The 17798-nt window shown below is 38.3% G+C and overlaps 3 protein-coding genes across 4 annotated transcripts; 2 read left to right on the top strand and 1 right to left on the bottom strand.

Moving 5' to 3' along the window:
- Nucleotides 1-1116: 1116 nt before the first annotated feature.
- Nucleotides 1117-7612, top strand: fgf8b (fibroblast growth factor 8b). The gene is made up of 5 exons (XM_067498043.1): nt 1117-3221; nt 3333-3369; nt 3947-4127; nt 5535-5641; nt 5900-7612. The coding sequence occupies exons 1-5, from the start codon at nt 3001-3003 to the stop codon at nt 6194-6196; spliced, it is 843 nt and encodes a 280-aa protein (XP_067354144.1). The 5' UTR covers nt 1117-3000; the 3' UTR covers nt 6197-7612.
- dpcd (deleted in primary ciliary dyskinesia homolog (mouse)) lies at nt 6116-10841 on the bottom strand. Of its 2 annotated transcripts, XR_010913885.1 has the most exons (8): nt 10685-10841; nt 10257-10337; nt 10034-10155; nt 9772-9905; nt 9483-9585; nt 8852-8952; nt 7629-7741; nt 6116-6247 (listed from the first exon to the last, which is right to left on the bottom strand). XR_010913885.1 is itself a non-coding variant. In XM_067498044.1 (6 exons), the coding sequence occupies exons 1-6, from the start codon at nt 10746-10748 to the stop codon at nt 8848-8850; spliced, it is 609 nt and encodes a 202-aa protein (XP_067354145.1). In that variant the 5' UTR covers nt 10749-10841; the 3' UTR covers nt 8040-8847. The 2 variants fall into 2 exon arrangements, 1 of the variants encoding a protein (XP_067354145.1); XM_067498044.1 differs by lacking the exons at nt 6116-6247; nt 7629-7741 and having other exon boundaries at nt 8040-8952.
- Nucleotides 10842-10977: 136 nt separating this feature from the next.
- Nucleotides 10978-17428, top strand: poll (polymerase (DNA directed), lambda). Its single transcript, XM_067498040.1, has 9 exons — nt 10978-11039; nt 11771-11914; nt 12084-12381; nt 12553-12667; nt 12816-13151; nt 13957-14130; nt 15429-15557; nt 16169-16337; nt 16458-17428. The coding sequence occupies exons 2-9, from the start codon at nt 11800-11802 to the stop codon at nt 16817-16819; spliced, it is 1698 nt and encodes a 565-aa protein (XP_067354141.1). The 5' UTR covers nt 10978-11039; nt 11771-11799; the 3' UTR covers nt 16820-17428.
- Nucleotides 17429-17798: the final 370 nt, after the last annotated feature.

Genomic DNA, 17798 nt, shown 5'->3' on the forward strand with positions numbered 1-17798 from the left:
TGCGGAACACATTCAGCTGTGGCGATCCCTGAAAGAACAAGCCGAAAGCTGTTTGTCTTTTGCTAGTTTGCCTCTGTCTGAAGGAAAAAACAACCATGTACCTCTGATGCTCACCAATTAACATAATATATTGTTTGTTTAATTATAACTGAAACCAACACAGAAAAATTACACGTTATAGTTTCACTGGGACAATTTCTTGTGTGATTGCTGCAAACAATATATCATGATTAAGAGAAAATCCAAACACATCTTATGGAATCATAAATTAACATCAAACAACATTGCTGTTAAACATTTGATCTTACAAAAGACTTAAAAAGCTTAATATGCAGTAGGTATTTTTCTTCAGCATATTTAACAGACATCACAATAACTCTATTTCACCTAAAAAATGCTTCCTGATAATGTCTGTTTAATGTCATTGTCAACTATGACAGTAAATTGAGAAATAGTGTAGATAAACTTTCTCAGCAATGAAAGCACAGGACTTCTGTCATTATCTGGTCTTGGCTGACCTGACCCGAGGCCATGACAAGAGTAGACAAGAACACAACCTGGCAAGCTCAGGACCTTCGGCAAGAAAAAAAAAAACTTTTTGCAGTGAAACAGTTCTGTGCTGACCCAATTAAAACATTTTAGCTGCGAGTTCATATTTAAATTATTTCCATCTGACGCCAACTTATTCATAGTCCCTAAAAGGTAAATGACAAATATGAATACAGAGGATTTTTTTTAAATCAAATCCACGTGCTGATTGCCAACAATAGCGAGCAGTATCACATAAACTAATCCAAACTAAATCTACTATGAGGTACAGTAAGGTAAAGAATACAAATAAAAGTTTCTGCTCTTCAGTGTGTGTTTTAAGCTGCCACAATAGGTTTTAAATACACAGAAAGAGGGCTGCAAGTTCCTGCTGCGCCGTGGTCAAATCTTCTTCAAATGACTCATGAGTAAACTACAGTAATCTGGGGGTTACCTCACTTTTGCTGAGTCATGGTGGGCTCTCTTTATAAACTTAATGTTTTTAGTTATCATGCATTTGCAATTATTGCTTCACAGGGGTCAAAATATAAAAAAAACACACAATTGCTGAATTGTTCCAGGTGGCAAAAGCAGTGGTTGCAATGTCCCGCTGGAACTAATAAGGCAGGTCCATTTTCGACCTCTAAATCCCCTGCATTGGTTGAAATGACGGATTTACAGCTAGGACATTGACCAAGCTCACATAATTGAATATAAATTATATTTTCCTCGTGTACAGATGTTCTGTGTGAGAGGCACAAAGGTTTCCCATACTGTTCACACAGAAAACACAGGGCTGCATATATTAAAGCCTCACAGGTAAGTGCCGAGGTCTAACTGAGGGTTTCAACTCATTAATCAGTTTCGAGACTTGCAGTCTGTAAACCTATACGCGGACCAGTACTTCCATTTGTATCAAGGCCATACGCATTTAAAAACAAGTTTTCTGTTCAGCTTTAGTCCTCTAGTGATAGTTGTTTCAATTTGTGAATGACACAATTTCAACTATGGAGAACATGCAATCTAGATTAAAGTTATGTGCCATTATTTCAACAGTAATTATATTTGTTATTATCTATGAAGGTGTGAGGCAGTGATTGAAAATGGCCTAGAAGAAAAGTTTGTTTGTTTGGATTAAAAGAAGCCGCAGTTGACCGTATTTAGTGGTGGTTCCTGACAGGTACAGTAGTGCTAAAGTATCCCTTTCTTCCCCATACAGACATATGTGTAGTATGTTGCCTTGAAGAAAACCCTTTTGCATGATGTTGTGCATGAAACCATTCTGTAGCACACCAGGCCCTGGGCGTATACGTTTGAGAAAACCGAACCAGGATTGTGAAAAGTTAAGGAAGATTGATTGAGAGCAGAAGAGCTTTTGTGTTTTTGTATAAAGGCTTTAGATGTCATGTGAAAACCATTGTTTCATGTGTTCACATGGAATACATATTACTTACATGTGTAGGATGAAAAAGTACATCAAGGTCTGTCCTGAGAGACCACCAAACAACCCTTAACCTGCAGTAAGGGAATAAGTTAATGTAACTGTAGATTCTCTTAAGTACATGCCAGGGAATTTTTCCATGAGGACGTTTGTGCTTATAGAAAGTGCACTGTGATTTTACATGGATGAAGACAGCATTAACATTATAACGTGCTGTGTTTGATGAATGATTATGAGTGCAAATAAATGTTAAGTTAAAAACATTTAGGAAGACGTCCTGAAATTACTGTGTGTGTGTGTGTGTGGGGGGTGTGTGTGTGTGTGTGTGTGTGTGTGTGCGCGCGCGCGGCACCAACTTAAATACTAACCCATAAACAAGCCCCTCTCCTCACAATAAAGATATGCGTTTTCATCTTTCAGCTGTAGGTTGTTGAATTATACATTCAAATGTTGATGCTGTGTTTATGGATTTGTAAGCAAATGGGTGCAGGCAAAGTGTTTGAACAAGTGTTCAGTTTCAAATTGGCTCCATCCTGAACGCTCCGCCTGCTCTCGCCGAGGATATTGACTTTCCCGCAAGTTAAAGTATTTAAATGTAGGGGGAGACAGATGCTGTATGCTGTAAGTGGACCGGAGGCAACCACAAGAAATGGGTGAAGGTTGACATTGGAGTTTTACTATTTGCACATCTTAGAGAGACAAATGTGGCATCACTGGTTTAATTGACAAACAACTAATAAAAGCAGGGGTCGTACTCATGGGACTCATTCATTTTTTAAAAGCTCCGACTTTTAAGAAATGCACAGTGCGCATCTTACCACTGATGCGTAAAGATCCGTGCGTAAAACTAAAAACCAACACCAGTGCGGTGCCACATAAAGTCAAAGAGGATTAATTTCTACTTAAACCACGAGGATGATTGACACAAAGACGGATTGATGGATGTGGTTCAGTGACAGCCACACTTTATCCGGACTTTCTCTTTGGATTTGCACGGCAGCCCCTTCTGAACTTTCTTGAGGGGAGATTGGATGCTTTACCTGCGTCAGAGATCCTGTCTTTCTTCAGGATTTCTTAATTGCAACGGCTGTCACCTTTTATGTGTAATAAGAGGGGTGTACAAAGGAGCAGGAATCCCCATCAGGAGGAATCTAATTCCCGAGAGATTCAAGCACCTAATCAGTGGAGTATTCATGAAGCAATATTTGAACTATTACAAGATGAGGCTGAGAACATCGAGGTTAGGTTATCTGTAAGTAAAGAGCTTTCAAGAAAATATAAATGTATATGAAACTCACTGAATTCAAGTAACAATTAGCCTAAGACCTTTTATTGTGTTTTTGCCGTGTTTTTTTTTTTTTAGGTTTCTTCAGCTCGCGGCGCTTTGCTTTTACGCACAGGTAACTCACATTTTCACTTCAATAAAAACATCAAAGTTATATGAAGTTACACAGTTATCTACGTAAATGTTAACAGGCATTCAGGCGCCGTGAATAGCGGATTCCAGTCCATCGTGTGTATATGTGCACTGGGCTGCAATAACAAGGAATACATTTTATTATGAGGGCTATGGCAATTGGCAACAGTTCAAACATCTTGAAAAGAGGTAAGCTCCAGCCTAAAAAGTAATAGTTAAAACACATGTGGATAGAGAACGGCTGAAATAAGTGGAAAAAAGTCGAAAATGGGTAAAAGATCACCAGTATTAAAAAAAAACTACCTATAAGAGGTAAATGCCAATCCCGAGGGACAGTGAAAGCATCTCAAAAATATACCTCTAATGAGAATTGAAAAAGAAAAAGGATGAATTCTTTAAATGTGATGGATGACTAATGAAATGTGGACCAGCACGGCTGTTCCACTGGCAACTTTTAGTCTCCTTACAGTTAACATCAATGCTTTCAGGCTTTCCTGAGTTTCAAAATAAAATTAGAAATGTCACATTTCATGACAAGTCTTTCCTTTATTGCCCGACAGAGTTCTGTGCAGTCTCCTCTTAATTTCAAGCACCATGTTACCGAACAGAGCCGGGTGTCGGACCGTATGAGCCGCAGGTTGACCCGCACATACCAGCTGTACAGCCGCACCAGCGGAAAACACGTCCAGGTCCTGGCCAACAAGCGGGTCAACGCCAACGGAGAGGACGGATCGGTGCACGGTGAGATGAAAAATGACCGAAAACCCAAAACTGAGAAGAGACCACGGGCAGTTCATGAAATATATATTTATATATATATGTGTGTGTGTGTGTGTGTGTGTGTGCAAAATATCGCTAAGATTCATCCTTTAATTTACTTTAGCTGAATATTTAACTATTTTCTCAGGTGGTTGCGCATTTACATATAGTTTAATTCGCCTATATAATAAATAAGTAATTAAACATATGTCCACAAAGACTATGTTTATACATTTAGGAAAATGACTTTTTATTGTCTCCAAAACGTTGAAGCAACTTTATGTTATGGCCAGATCCATCAAAAAAGCGATGACAGCTAAAGGTCATCATTTCTTACATTTCAGTACCTTCAAGTCTCAGGAAACCAGTAAAATGCGAAACAAGTTCACTTTACAAACACCGGGAATTGTTTAAAACCAATGACGCGCGGCGTGGTGTTGAAATTTAGGATAAATTTGGTCGTTTTTGGCAGCTTGTAGGAAAATGGTTTAAGCCAGGAGAAACTGTAGTAGCAATTGTAAACATTGTTAGTGACTTTAATGCTGCTTCTTTTATGGTCTTATGAATTTATTTCTTCAGTGTGTTGGTGGTCTAGAAATTCTTGACACCTGTTATGATGGACTTCAGCAGGGGCTTTTTACTTTTCTTCTGGCGGGGAAAACTGTCTTTAAAGTTAAAGGGAGCACAATTCTTGTCACCGAAGGATTCTGGTGTGTCTAGCCATCTTTCCACCACAGCCACAACCATCCATCCCCTTCTCAGTGCCTGCTGCCTGCTTTCTTGGAGACTGATTTTATGAGGAATTTTCACTGCTTTACAACTCAATGTATGACTCAACTTATATGGGGCGGTGAAGTCAGCATCTTCACTTTATACCTTTTCCTCTCCTGTGTGCTCTTTTGTCTTTTACACATCTCTGCCCACACACACACACACACACACACTGGCTGCACATCCTAAGTGAGTGTCACTCTTGAAACCGGCCCAAATCTGACCACTGCTCTGTGCTTGTGGCCGTGTCCCCTGACCACAGTATTCTCACTCTCCTTTATCCCCAGTATGAAGTGCATCACAGCACAGCATTTATACACATTCAACAGGAATCACAACATGCAAAATCACTATCATTTGATGCTATTTTGGAAGGCGCACATGCTTTGTTAAAAGTGCCTGCTGGATGAATAAAAGGGTTTAGAGAGAATATAGTTGTCTTCTTTGTCATTCTGGTTCACTGAGCATTTTCAATCTGAGAACGATTTAATGTCATTTAATGATCACATGATATAATTTCGCCTCATTAGAGTCTCTAGCATACATGAAGAATATATTCAGACTAAAGGAACTCATTTGTCTTACGTTGTAATTATTTGTAATTTGTTTTGTCTTCAGCTAAACTGGAGGTGGAGACGGACTCTTTTGGAAGTCGCATTCGTATTAAAGGGGTGAAGACAGGATACTACATATGCATGAACAAGAGGGGGAAGCTGATCGGCAAGGTAATCTGGAATTCATAGTGTTGTGGCTGCATGACGCTACAGCAACATCTTGAAGTTTGTGTCCTTGAAGGGTAACACCAGGTTTGCAGCTTATGGCCACACAATGATTAGACAAATTTAAAGCCAGAACAAAATTGATTTTGAAATTTGTATGAAAAGCTATAAAGGGTATTTGTCTGAAAAATAAAGACAATGTTTCCGCTTTCTTGGAATATGCCCAAAATCTCTCAACTTCTCCCCCCTTTTTTCCTTTCCCAGCGGAAAGGACGAGGCAAAGACTGCATCTTCACAGAGATTGTTCTGGAAAACAACTACACGGCCCTCCAGAACGCTAAGTATGAGGGCTGGTACATGGCTTTCACTCGCAAGGGGCATCCAAGGAAAGCCTCTAAGACCAAGCAGCACCAGAGGGAGGCCCACTTCATGAAGCGCCTACCCAGGGGACACTTACTGAATGAAAGGAGACCGTTTGATGTTCTTCCTCTCCCTGTACCGGTGCACCCTCACAGCAAGCGGACTAAACATTCCCATCACCAGCGCTCAGGGGGTCGCTGAGGACTGAAACCACTGAGGGGGAACTGTGGATGAACCAGCATAGAAGAACCACTACAAGAGAGAACAAGTGCTTTGAGTGAAATTAACTTTTACAGTCAAGTGCCCATACACGTTTGTGGACTTAATATATTCTTTGTACTGGATTGTATGTAAACATTGACTATCTAATCTGCTAGTTATTTCCAATTCAAACAAAGTTTAGAAATGTTTTTTTTTTTGACGGGGTAATTATAAGACTTGAAGAGTTCAACTACATTGACATGAATGAAGACTTTTAGTTAGGAGTTAGCCAGCTCAGCTACAAAGAACGGTAAAAGAGAAATGAGTACAATGAAGCTAGACAAGGCAGCTATCTGTGGATTTTCTTGTGGTTACAGCATCTGAGTCCCAGTTCACGTCCTATTTTTACCTTTTGGAGGCCATTTTGGAGAAACTTAACCTGGTTTTTCTACATATATGAATATATTTTTACTGTAAAAATGTAAATTACATGAAATGATCAAAATATTTATTGTAGAGTGTATATTAAAACCACTAAAGAATCCGTTCGCATGTTGCTTGCCTGTTTTTCTCGTGGTGGATGTTTTGGCATTGAAAGCGAGCATACATTGTTGGGTGCCCTAAAAAAATTGCTTCTTTTTTTTTTCTCTTTACTACTTTTTCCTCAAACTAGAATCCCAAATAACTGAGGGGCAATATCTTTGACAGGCTACTGAATTCAATGTGCTCAGCAAGTGAGACTTGGACCTGAATGGCCCAAGCTATGCATTAAAAGCGATGAGGTCAGCCCACCATTTTGGGCCAAACAAAGGTTACCACCATGTAGTTGCATTTCTCACGATCGCACACCGTAACCCTCTGATCAAATGGGTCCTTTGTGAAACCCCATATAAAAGGGCATGTTATACAATAGTGGGTTTGAATAATAACACGAGGAGGGGTCAGTTATCAAAAAGAAGCCAGTCACACAGGGAGGGGTAAAGGGGTTGCAGGGGGGGAAGGTTTGCGGGGAAGAAGCAGAGGGGTTGCAGAAAAGGCATCAGGGCCTGTGTGGCAAAATGTGGCATGGCCTGAAAGAGGGAGAATGGCTGGGAAGAGGCATTCGGGAATGAAAGGGAGGCAGAAAAGAAACCCTCTTCCCAGAAGCAGTTGAGCATGACCATCAGAGGCCAAACGACAGGGGAGGAAGAAGACCCTGAACAGTGGGACTTGGCTGCTCTCACAATGCATGAGCTGGATGTCCAATTTGTTAGTTGGTGTTTGCTGCCGCAGGAATTTGTTTTGACAGCAGCTTGAGCTCTGAAGACTTTTAACAATAAATTACCAAAATTAAGATCTTCACTATGAGCAAATGCATCTGCCACAGTAGATACTTTTTACGTTTTGTACAATTAGACCACAGCCCTTCAAAACCCAAACAGGCAAACACTACCTGATCCAATGTGTATTTGTCATATCGAGTTTCCATTAAGTCCTTCACAAAAACTGCAAAACCATGGTGCAGAGTGGCTTTAAAAAGTTTTCTTGTATTCCTGTTCTTTCCATCTGGAAGAGGACAAAGCACAATAGTAAGAGAGACCTGTGGTTTTGACTCTTGTTTTTGCACTTGCTTTTTGGGTTTGGACAAGTGGTAAAAAAATGCTAGGAATCACTAGGTTTACACAATCTATATTTAAATGCCATTGTCTCAGCACTGTTCTTTTTTTATCCACTGTCTAAGTATTTCTGACTGGACAGTTTTTTAATTAAACTCAGTGAAAAACTAGACAAATATTCAAGTTTGAAGAATGAATCTATCAAACTCTATTCTGAACATGTCACATATACACATACACATATCAAATTGACTTGGAACAAAACTCTTTATTTCTAACTTAGTCTTTTTTCTTTGTCTTTATTTTTATTGTGTGCTTACTGTGTTTTAACTAAGTCAGAGTGAGCCTGTGCTGTAATGGGAAACAGTAACTCTAGTTGCAGTAATGGCTTTCGGGGTGGCCCACTACATGCAAGGAACATGAGGATATTCAGTTAACACAAATGGGATGTGCTCGTAATAGTGACCCTGAAACAAACAGGGCTCATGAGGCATTGAGTGTTTTGTGTTTTACAAGGCCATCAATGTGTGTGAGTGTGGTAGGTTATGTGACCCCCATCAAAATTGCCCCCTAGTAGGTTTAGTAAGAAGAGGAAAAAATACAATTTAAACAAATATTACTATGCAATTTGGAATTTTCCAAGAAATACTTTTAGATAAGTTGTTAATGTATTTTGATATCAAAACAATTTTGGTAAAACACTCAGTGACCATTCACAAAGTTAATAAATCTGGTTGTGAGATTTATTAACATGCTGTAAAACATGTATTATATTTTAATGAATATTTGTATCAAATATCCTACGACCCGACACAGGTGAGCAGTTACAGATAACGGTTTGATGAATGGATGTATGAGATATAAATGGTGAGACAACTTTAAGTTAAAGCATCTCCAATAAATGGAGCTCAATCAGGAAACATAACTACAGCCAATAAAACATGACACTGAGCAAATGTGTTTTGTCTCAAAACTCGTTGGTCACTGGAAAATGATGCAGTGAATTTCTGCTTTAACTGCAATTCAGAATTATACTCTCATTCACACAGTCAGAATTTACTGAGTTCTGCAGTCGACGTCCCCTTCACCGGTCCCCTTCAGTTTTTTCAGCTCCTTCAGCAGCTCCTGCTCAATGGTTAAGATCTCTTTAGGTTTCTTGTACTAAACAAGAGAGAAGAAAAATAATTACTTCAACATTCTCCCTGACTCCTGCTCCATATCCTACACTATAATTGTATTAAAGGTAAAATTGATAAACATCACAAAGAGTAGCACTTTTATGAGCATGCTGACCATTATGAGGATGTAAAATGTAAAAACAAATTGTGTTCAAAACATCCACAGTTAAGGAATGAGTGAGAAGTGCACAGGAGAAAACTGGAGTACAAAATCAAATACATTTTTCATCCTTATAATAATCATGTTGCCTTCATGTGTAAAAACATACTTAAGGATGGTTAAATGTTATTGACATAACCATTGTTTTAAAAGTACCTAATCTAAGTTATGAGGGTAAATGATTTGAGGGAAAGCTGTTAGTAATATCTAAACATTTAGAGGGTTTTTGGATGCAGGACGTCAACATATCTAAAAATGTCTCTGTAATCTCTATATCTTTACACTCAAAACATCAAGCTATATAACGTTAGACATACAAATGAATTTATGTGTCTTTGTTGTGTAGGACTTACGCTGACAATTAAAGTGTTGTTGGCATGAGTGAAGCTTAGTGCAGAGCTGTCGAGTGGCAGCTGACAGCGATCTAAATCAGGAATACCGAACTTCTTGTAATACCTAGGAAGACATCAAGAGGATGTGATAGATTTGTCTCACTACTTTATAGACAAAAGCATTGTAAACAGTGCCATCTATAGGGAAGACACAAGGATTACATGTAATGTTTATAACAGTTTAAAAATAAGGTTTATAGCAGCAATGAAAGATTGACCAGAGAAAAGTTGTGCATGTATTGGTATTAACTTTTTGTTTGAGGTTTTTATAATAATACATCTCTCAGATGGGTCCACAGACACACTAAAGACATCTTTGGGATAGGGAAGGTTGCGGATTCTCCACTGAAAGCTGGTCTTTGTGTCTTTTCGCATGAAAGAAGGCTGTGGAAACAAAAAATTAAAGTGTAATCAATTTTACACAACTGACATTTGCAAAAAGTATGAGAAATGTACATGAAAATGTGTAGCAGTTCTAATGTAAACATCTGAAAACATCAAAATATACCTACATTGGAGCAGTTCTCCTTGATTACAGAGTCCAAAGAAGCAACAGGGGCTGTGAGTGGCTCACCAACTTCTACCTGCCATTGTCCCTGAGCTCCAAGTGTGCTTTTATGACGCCATTTACGTACTGAAAAGTACCAAATACTTTATAGGACATATATCATATGTACTGAAATATCTTAATGAGTAATCCATGTAGCTGTTTAAAATGGAAAACGTGTTGCTTACCAATGAGCTCATCTGTTTTCAAGTCAAACTCTTCTGCCATTTCTTTTCCATCTGTAAAGAGGTAGTGGATCTTCCGTTTACCTGGAAGTGGAATTTAGAAACATCTTAGCATCTTAACAACCTAATAGTGTTCCAATATCATTCATTACTTATTTTATTGACGACTTTCTTTAAAGTAACCTGTGCGATGTAGCGTTAGCTAACATTATTGCAGGGCCAGTTGTGCCACTTGCTTGTTGCCTAGTTACGGCAACGTGTTGCTGCCACCACGAGAAAAACGGAGTAAGAAAATCTAATGGTGGCAGCATCGTACTTAGTAACATCAAAGTTTGCTCATATTAGTCAGCTACTGAAAACAAATAAAACGACACTTAGTAATTTAGAGATTTTTTTTTTTAGAATTTCTATTTTTTCTTCGTTGTACTCACCATCTTGTATCAAAGCTGTCTTTTTAGATGATTTTAAGATATCAATCCAGCTATGCACAGCCATGTTTCTAGGGGTATTTCGATTCTACAAAGCCACTTCCGGACTCAACCTGTAACTAGAGCAACCGAAGTCAGTAAACACAATATTTATGAAATTAAAGAAATATTTATTTAATTAGTCAAACTTTAGAAATGTAACAGTATTAAAAATGTATTGTAATATATACATTTGGGATATCCTTTAGATAAAATCTTTACATAAAAAAACCGATACTCCTCCTTGACCCGGAAGTGAAACATTTAAATTATACGTTCACGTTATGTTTTCTTTACGTATGGTTCCATCTGAAAAGGGGTAAATATATTAGTTTAAAATGTACAATAACATTTCGATATGTCGAAATAACGGCTATTGTCTACAATGGGTTAAATGATAAGTAACGAAACTGCGGCTTGAATACATAAATAAGTGTTTATGTTTTGATGATACGAGAGGCTAAAGTTTAGCTGACATTAGCTAACAGCAGATCTTGCTATACTACAAAGCTCATACTCACTTTTGCGTCAGTATATTTAGATATCTGTATCCACCATTAGACTAAAAAGCTCCTGTTCTGCCCAGTTTTCTATCTTTTTGGGTCCCAAGTATAGTATACGGTAAAATATTTTCAGATGTTGACAGTGGATTTAGGTTTTTGCAGTTACTATCCAGAATATGTAGCCCACTTTACTTTTTTGTAGAGATCACTCACATGCATGTTGATAGCACAGTAGAAATTCATAGCTTTATTTTTCTATAGTAATATTTCCATATGTTTACTTAAGCACATTTTGAATGCTCATTCTTATTTTTACACTGCATTATTAAATATATAAGAAAAGGGGGAAATTCCAAATATAAAAGGATATAAAAGAAAAAAAAACATGTATTTCAAATGTTTAATAAATAAAGTATGTTGCTTTTTTAGTTATCACTTACATAATGTGCACTTTTATTGTGTAAAACCAATGCTTCAGATTTGTGGGTTAGGGTTACTCTTCAAAGTTATAAACACTGTAAGATTATAATTCTATTCTTGACCATAGGCCTCTGGTGCCCCAATTTTTTTGACAAGATGGAGCCTCGTCATGGGATCATGAAAGCTTTTCCCAAAGTCAAAAGGGCCAGAGTACAATTGGGAAAAGATGAACCCCAACTAAAGAAGAAACCAGATGAATGTGTTGTCACAGGTTATTATTCTGTGTGCATGCGTGTGCAGATATGAAAGATTGAATGGAAAGAATGGAAGGTCTAGAAAATAGATAAAGATATATTGAGACATAGATGAATATTGGTAACACCAAAATAGATAGCAGACAATGTAACACGTTCATTCACTTAACCTCTCTTCATTTCCAGGAAACACTTTTAATGGTGTTACAGTGTACATCCTGCCTGCTGGAATAGGAAATGCCAGATGCCAGATCTTCCAAAGACAAATTCATCAGAATGGAGGACACACAGAGAGTGCACTGTGTCCTAGTGTCACTCATGTTGTTGTGGATGACAACATGGACAGTGACAGGGCCCTGCGCCTCCTAAAAGCAGACCGCATGCCCTCAGGAGTGCAACTGGTGAAATGTACCTGGTTGAGCTTGTGCATCAGTGAGAAAGAACTGCTGGATGTGACCAGCTACAGCCTTGTTTCACCTGAGAGGTTAAATATATAATTGTATTACACCTGAAAGCTTCTAACTATGTGTGTATATCATGTGTTTATGACATAGACATGTAGTTGTTATTACAGAGACAGTGAATATATATTAGAAAATTCAGTAAGTGACCTTTTATGGGCAACTTTATACATTGTTACTTCCTCTCCATGCAGAGCCTCTAAAACGCAACATAAAAATATTACCGAAGAGTTGCTGAATGTCGAGCCTGCTGCCGAAGCTTTAGAGCCAGTGTTTCATCAAAACAAGCAAGAGGAGACCATAAACATGGTAGGTTGCCTGGTCATATGAAGAAAACACATATATGAGTTGAACAGTCATTTAGTTAGCAATTAGAGACAATAGCTAGATGTTGAACAAATAAAAACAGCAGGCCTGTGGCTCTTCTCTTGGTTTTACATTTACGTCTTCATTTTAGGCAGTCTCAGATAACAAAGAAGAGCAAGTTGAAGATGATGGTGTCTCTCAGAGGGATCTGGAAGCTCTAATCACTGGCCATCACCCTGAAGAGGAGACTCCTGGCCCGAGTCTTGATCACGGTCCAGACCTTATTGCTCAGAAAGCAGTCTCAGGGAAGTGGGTCTGTGCCCAGTCGTCCATGTCCAAAAGTCATAACTTCAATAAACACATTACAGATAAACTAGAAGTGCTGGCCAAGGCCTACACACACCAGGGGGATAAGTGGAGGGCGCTGAGCTACTCCAAGGCTGTCAACGCACTAAAGAGTTACCACAAGCCTATTAGTTCATATCAGGTAATGCATTGCAGATGCTTTTAAAGGGCAATTTCACAAATTTTCAGTTTAGGGTGTAAAAGTATGTTAATGTTTTTAAACTTCCCTCTGACTTCCCGATACTAAAATATTTTTCTGCTTCTAACTGAAGCAGGACCAGCAGCCTGCTCGACAGCTTCCTACCACAAGCGGTCAGATTGTTGAAATGCTGACCTAGGACCTTATTGTCACTTTACTCCTCTGGTTGTCACTTTGAACTATTATTCCTTTATTTTTACTTTTTATTTTTTGTAATGTATTATTATTGTTATTATGGTATCTTTTTTAGTAAGAGAGACACACAATCTCACTCTTTCTGCACTGCTGCTGTATGCATGAAAAAAACGACAATAACGTTGATTGATTGATTCATTGAAAAACTCCTCCAGATGACACAATCTGCAAGTGTTTTTATCATTTGAAGTTCAGATGATGTCATCTGGAGGAGTTCTTGAAAAGCAGGTTGACCATGATTACAAACTCTATAGTATCGGGAACAATGTAACATATTGTGAACTGAAGGTTCCTCCAAGTGATGTCATCTTAAGTCACTTTTTAGCTAGAAGTAGAGAGATATTTTATTGTAGGTAAGTCCAAAGGAAGTTTAAATGCATTCATTTACCTGTACTACCCAAACTAGAACCAAAAGAAAAAAATAACATGTGAAGGGAAGTGAAGGGATTCTTTAATATTTAGCATTTGTCTCAGTTTTTTAGAGCACTGTACAGGGATTATTATTTTTTTATTTTATTTTATTTTTTGTCATAACGTTGTTTCATTTGTTTAGGAGGCTTGTCAGATCCCAGGAATTGGAAAAAGCATGGCTGACAAAATTGATGAGATTATGGAGAGTGGTCATCTCCGAAAACTAGATCACATTGGGGATGCTGTGCCAGTGCTGGAGCTTTTCACCAACATCTGGGGTGCGGGAGCTAAAACAGCACAATTGTGGTACCAACAGGTAAGGTGAACAGGTAAACATGCATACATATATTAAAAATTAATTATAAGTTTTTTTATTTGTATAACTGTGCAGTTAAAGAATAATACTAGAGATCCCCCATGCACCTGATACTCTTGTTTGTCTTGATGTGATAGTTTATTGGAACAAAAAGTTGCCTGCGTCTTTTCTGTTATTGTTATTACTCCTTTACAACATGACTTCAAACTTCCAAATCCCTTTTTACAGTATTCAAAATGGATTTCAGTAAGAGAAAAGCAATCTTTCTCAGCCTTTAGAGAGCTCTTATTTGGGGAAATACCTCAATGGTGAAGAAGAAATGTGTCAGATGTCCCAAGCCAATTGCGAGAATCTGCATCAGTGCCAACCTGGGATATAAGCTAAAATAAAGCTGATCCATATCCAATCCTTTTATAACTGATTAATATTGTGTTTTATCTATTTCTGCCCGCTCATGTTGTAATGCTGCTCTCATTAACAGTATAAATGTGAGCCATTTTAGGGAATGCTGTCGTAATGCTGCAATGCTGACTTCTTTTGTGCCCAAAGATGTAGTACTGTCGCTTTATTTGGGTCGTTCTTGGCTATCATGTGGCCATGCTGTGACAAGCTTGTATCCGGGATCTAGCAAACAGCAGCAGATCACCTAAATAACATCCTTTGACACTGTATGTAGCTCAGATCTGGGCCACATTTTGCAAAGCTAGCAGCTCCTGTTTGCTGAATGTTGCACTTAATGGTTAAAATGACAAAGATCAGCTGTCATTAATTCAATGAATAATTTGACTGGTAAATGTGTTGGTATCCAGTGTCTGTGTGTAGCTAAAGATGATTGATAAGTAAGATACTCCACTCTGTAGCATTGCTGCACAGTCATTAGTGAACTGTTTCTGAAGCTTAGATGCAATGTTCAAGTCTGCTTTGTAGAGATGTGTTTCCCCTTAGCTGCCTTTACCTCAACCCAGCCTTATCCTAACACAACTGCTAAGTTGGGAAGTGATACACTTACATTCTAGAGAACCACACTGTGTGGACTTTAGAAGTTACATTATCAACATATCATCATACATATCAGTAATTTGAGCTTATAACTTATATTTATCTAATATTTGATACCCAGCACTTATTATATTTGAATTTTGCTTTGTCAGTTAGATAAAACAAAACATTTAATAACATATTCCTAAAATGGTCTGGGCTCCTGTGAGTTGATTCATTTCTTTCCAAATTTTTTATAGAGCAATTGATTATTGTTAAATGTTCCTTGAAACCAATTCTTAATTGTTAATGTCTATTAGGGATTTCGCACTCTGGAAGACATTCGCACAAAAGCCCACCTGAGCAGCACTCAGAAAATAGGACTTAAGTACTACCAGGACTTTCTAGACCGGATGCCCAGAGAGGAAGCAGCAGCCATAGAGAAAGTGGTAATGTATCTTCATTTGTCTCAACACCTGCGTGCATTATAGTGTGATTAGGACTGAGGTATGCCTCCACATTTCACCACTTCAGCAGGTTTAGTTAAGTTTACTTAGAGGCTTGATGCCTTTGAACACCCCCCTAACTCTTAGAAATTTGGAAGCAGGGGCTCAAAGTAGGAAAAAGTCTGTGTCAGGCTAACTTCACCACTTGATAATGGGAAAACCAGACTCTCACAGATTCTCAGATTCTCACAAAGTAGAGGATCCCAAAGGGAAAAACTAATGCTCGAAACTTGCTGCATTGTAAAGTAGCCAGATACCTGTTGACCTCAGAGCATCAAGTACAGTGCTAGTTGTTGTCAGATAGTATTACGTGGACTTTTATTTTCCTTCAAAGCTGCCAGATAGAAACTACACATGAGATAGATTACTAAAGCATGTGTACTCCCTCAGGGTTGTCAAAATAATATGTGATGCTTTAGCAAGCCTACCTCCCAGTATTTGGCGGGGAACAGGTAAGAGCTTACTTGTTTGCCATTTGAGAAAATAAACCAAATCACTCTAGGATAGCTGACAGTCCCTATTTTATATTATCTATTTTGGGGGGGTATGTGCAGGTCAAGGATGCTGTTCAAGCCGTAGACCCAGGCTTGGTGGCAATGGCATGTGGCTCGTTCCGTCGGGAAAAGGCCACATGTGGAGATGTTGATGTACTTATAACTCATCCTGACGGCCAGTCCCATAAGGGGGTTTTCAGCAAAGTTTTACATAGCCTCCATGACAGTGGTAAGATTCCTTTTGTTGTTTTTTTTTTTCTTGTTAAGTGGAAGGAATTTTCTTGGGTCTTCTTCATAAGTGTGTTTTTCATTTTTGGGAACAAGGTAAAGTTGTTTCTTTTCTCCTAAGGGTTTTTGAAAGATGATCTGGTAAACCAGGAGGAGAATGGGGAGCAGAAGAAGTACATGGGTGTGTGCTGCTTGCCAGGACCTGACCGCCGCCATCGCAGGTTGGACATCATCGTAGTGCCCTACAAAGAGTTTGCCTGTGCTATAATGTATTTTACAGGGTCTGCGCACTTTAACCGTTCAATGAGAGCTTTGGCGAAGACAAAAAACATGAGCTTATCAGAACATTCGCTAAACAAAGATGTGGTACGTCAGGGCAGCGTGAAGGTGTGCGGTGGCACTCCACTTTCTACACCGACAGAGAAGGATGTTTTTAGTCTTTTAGGCATACCATACAGACGGCCTAATGAAAGGGACTGGTGAAAATTTGCCGTCCACTCTGCCTTGTGTGGTTTTACATAAAACTAATCATGATTATAATGACAAAGGAATCATGCTGAAACAACTAATTTTAATGAATGTCACTGCTCCAAGGATCGTGTAAGACATGAATGTTTTTTGTATTCTACAAATCAGAGGGATGGATTGCTCAAATTAAGAGATTGTATGCATATTACTACATAATCATAGTTGTTTCTGCCTTTTGTTTTATGTGGTGAGAATTTAAAACATCTACCTATGAAACTTTGCACACAATTCCAATACAGCTCAGTGAACATAAATGGTTACAGGGCCTGGGCCTTAAAAATTGAGACTGTTTTTTGAGTACACAGCAGTTTTAATAAGCTGGGTAGTTAGTAACGTTCTTTATTGTGTGTTGCTATTAAGTTTTACAAATGTCACTTTGAACATCTTAAAACTACAGCATGTAAATCTTAAAGAGGCCAGATAAAATCAGTGATATGAGCAAAAATATGTGATTTCATAATTTGAGCAAACCATTCCTCTAAGGATATTTTAATGGGGATATGCTTGATACTGTATATTTAATAATAGATGAGTAATGAATTAAAAGGTAATGGCCGATCTTCTGCTGTGTCTTCCTTCATTTTTCACAAATGTACATCAGTAAACTTTGGATTGTTACATCTCAACTAGCTTTCTCTGAATTGTGTTTAGTAACTGTATGGGCTGGTTAATAAACCAGTGTCATACTGGATAAGAATTTAAAATCAAGACCCTCTCTGCAATCATTTGCATTGCCTCTTTACATTTGAATATGGAGTAACAACGATGGGTAAGTAAATAAAGAGGTTTTGATGTTAGACCATTAAGAAGGACATGTCTGTCTTTTGAATAGATCTTAGCTAACAGAAGACTAATTCGGGGACACAACTTGCAGGAGAGACGCACGGATTAGTGATTGGACAGAGTCCTCACTGTTTGTCGATCCTGTCCAATC

This window comes from Channa argus, chromosome 3 (assembly GCF_033026475.1).
Source record: "Channa argus isolate prfri chromosome 3, Channa argus male v1.0, whole genome shotgun sequence".
Lineage (NCBI taxonomy): Eukaryota > Metazoa > Chordata > Actinopteri > Anabantiformes > Channidae > Channa > Channa argus.

What these genes read in the sequence shown, in the direction of transcription:
- fgf8b (XM_067498043.1), top strand. Translation starts at nt 3,001, where the DNA reads ATGCTTTACCTGCGTCAGAGATCCTGTCTTTCTTCAGGATTTCTTAAT. An exon ending in ACATCGAGGTTAGGTTATCT is followed by an intron (nt 3,222 to 3,332) that starts GTAAGTAAAGAG and finishes TTTTTTTTTTAG; the next exon opens with GTTTCTTCAGCTCGCGGCGC. An exon ending in CGCTTTGCTTTTACGCACAG is followed by an intron (nt 3,370 to 3,946) that starts GTAACTCACATT and finishes ATTGCCCGACAG; the next exon opens with AGTTCTGTGCAGTCTCCTCT.
- dpcd (XM_067498044.1), bottom strand. Translation starts at nt 10,748, where the DNA reads ATGGCTGTGCATAGCTGGATTGATATCTTAAAATCATCTAAAAAGACA. An exon ending in GACAGCTTTGATACAAGATG is followed by an intron (nt 10,338 to 10,684) that starts GTGAGTACAACG and finishes TTCCACTTCCAG; the next exon opens with GTAAACGGAAGATCCACTAC. An exon ending in TCAAGGAGAACTGCTCCAAT is followed by an intron (nt 9,906 to 10,033) that starts GTAGGTATATTT and finishes TTGTTTCCACAG; the next exon opens with CCTTCTTTCATGCGAAAAGA.
- poll (XM_067498040.1), top strand. Translation starts at nt 11,800, where the DNA reads ATGGAGCCTCGTCATGGGATCATGAAAGCTTTTCCCAAAGTCAAAAGG. An exon ending in AGATGAATGTGTTGTCACAG is followed by an intron (nt 11,915 to 12,083) that starts GTTATTATTCTG and finishes CTTCATTTCCAG; the next exon opens with GAAACACTTTTAATGGTGTT. An exon ending in ACATAGCCTCCATGACAGTG is followed by an intron (nt 16,338 to 16,457) that starts GTAAGATTCCTT and finishes TTTTCTCCTAAG; the next exon opens with GGTTTTTGAAAGATGATCTG.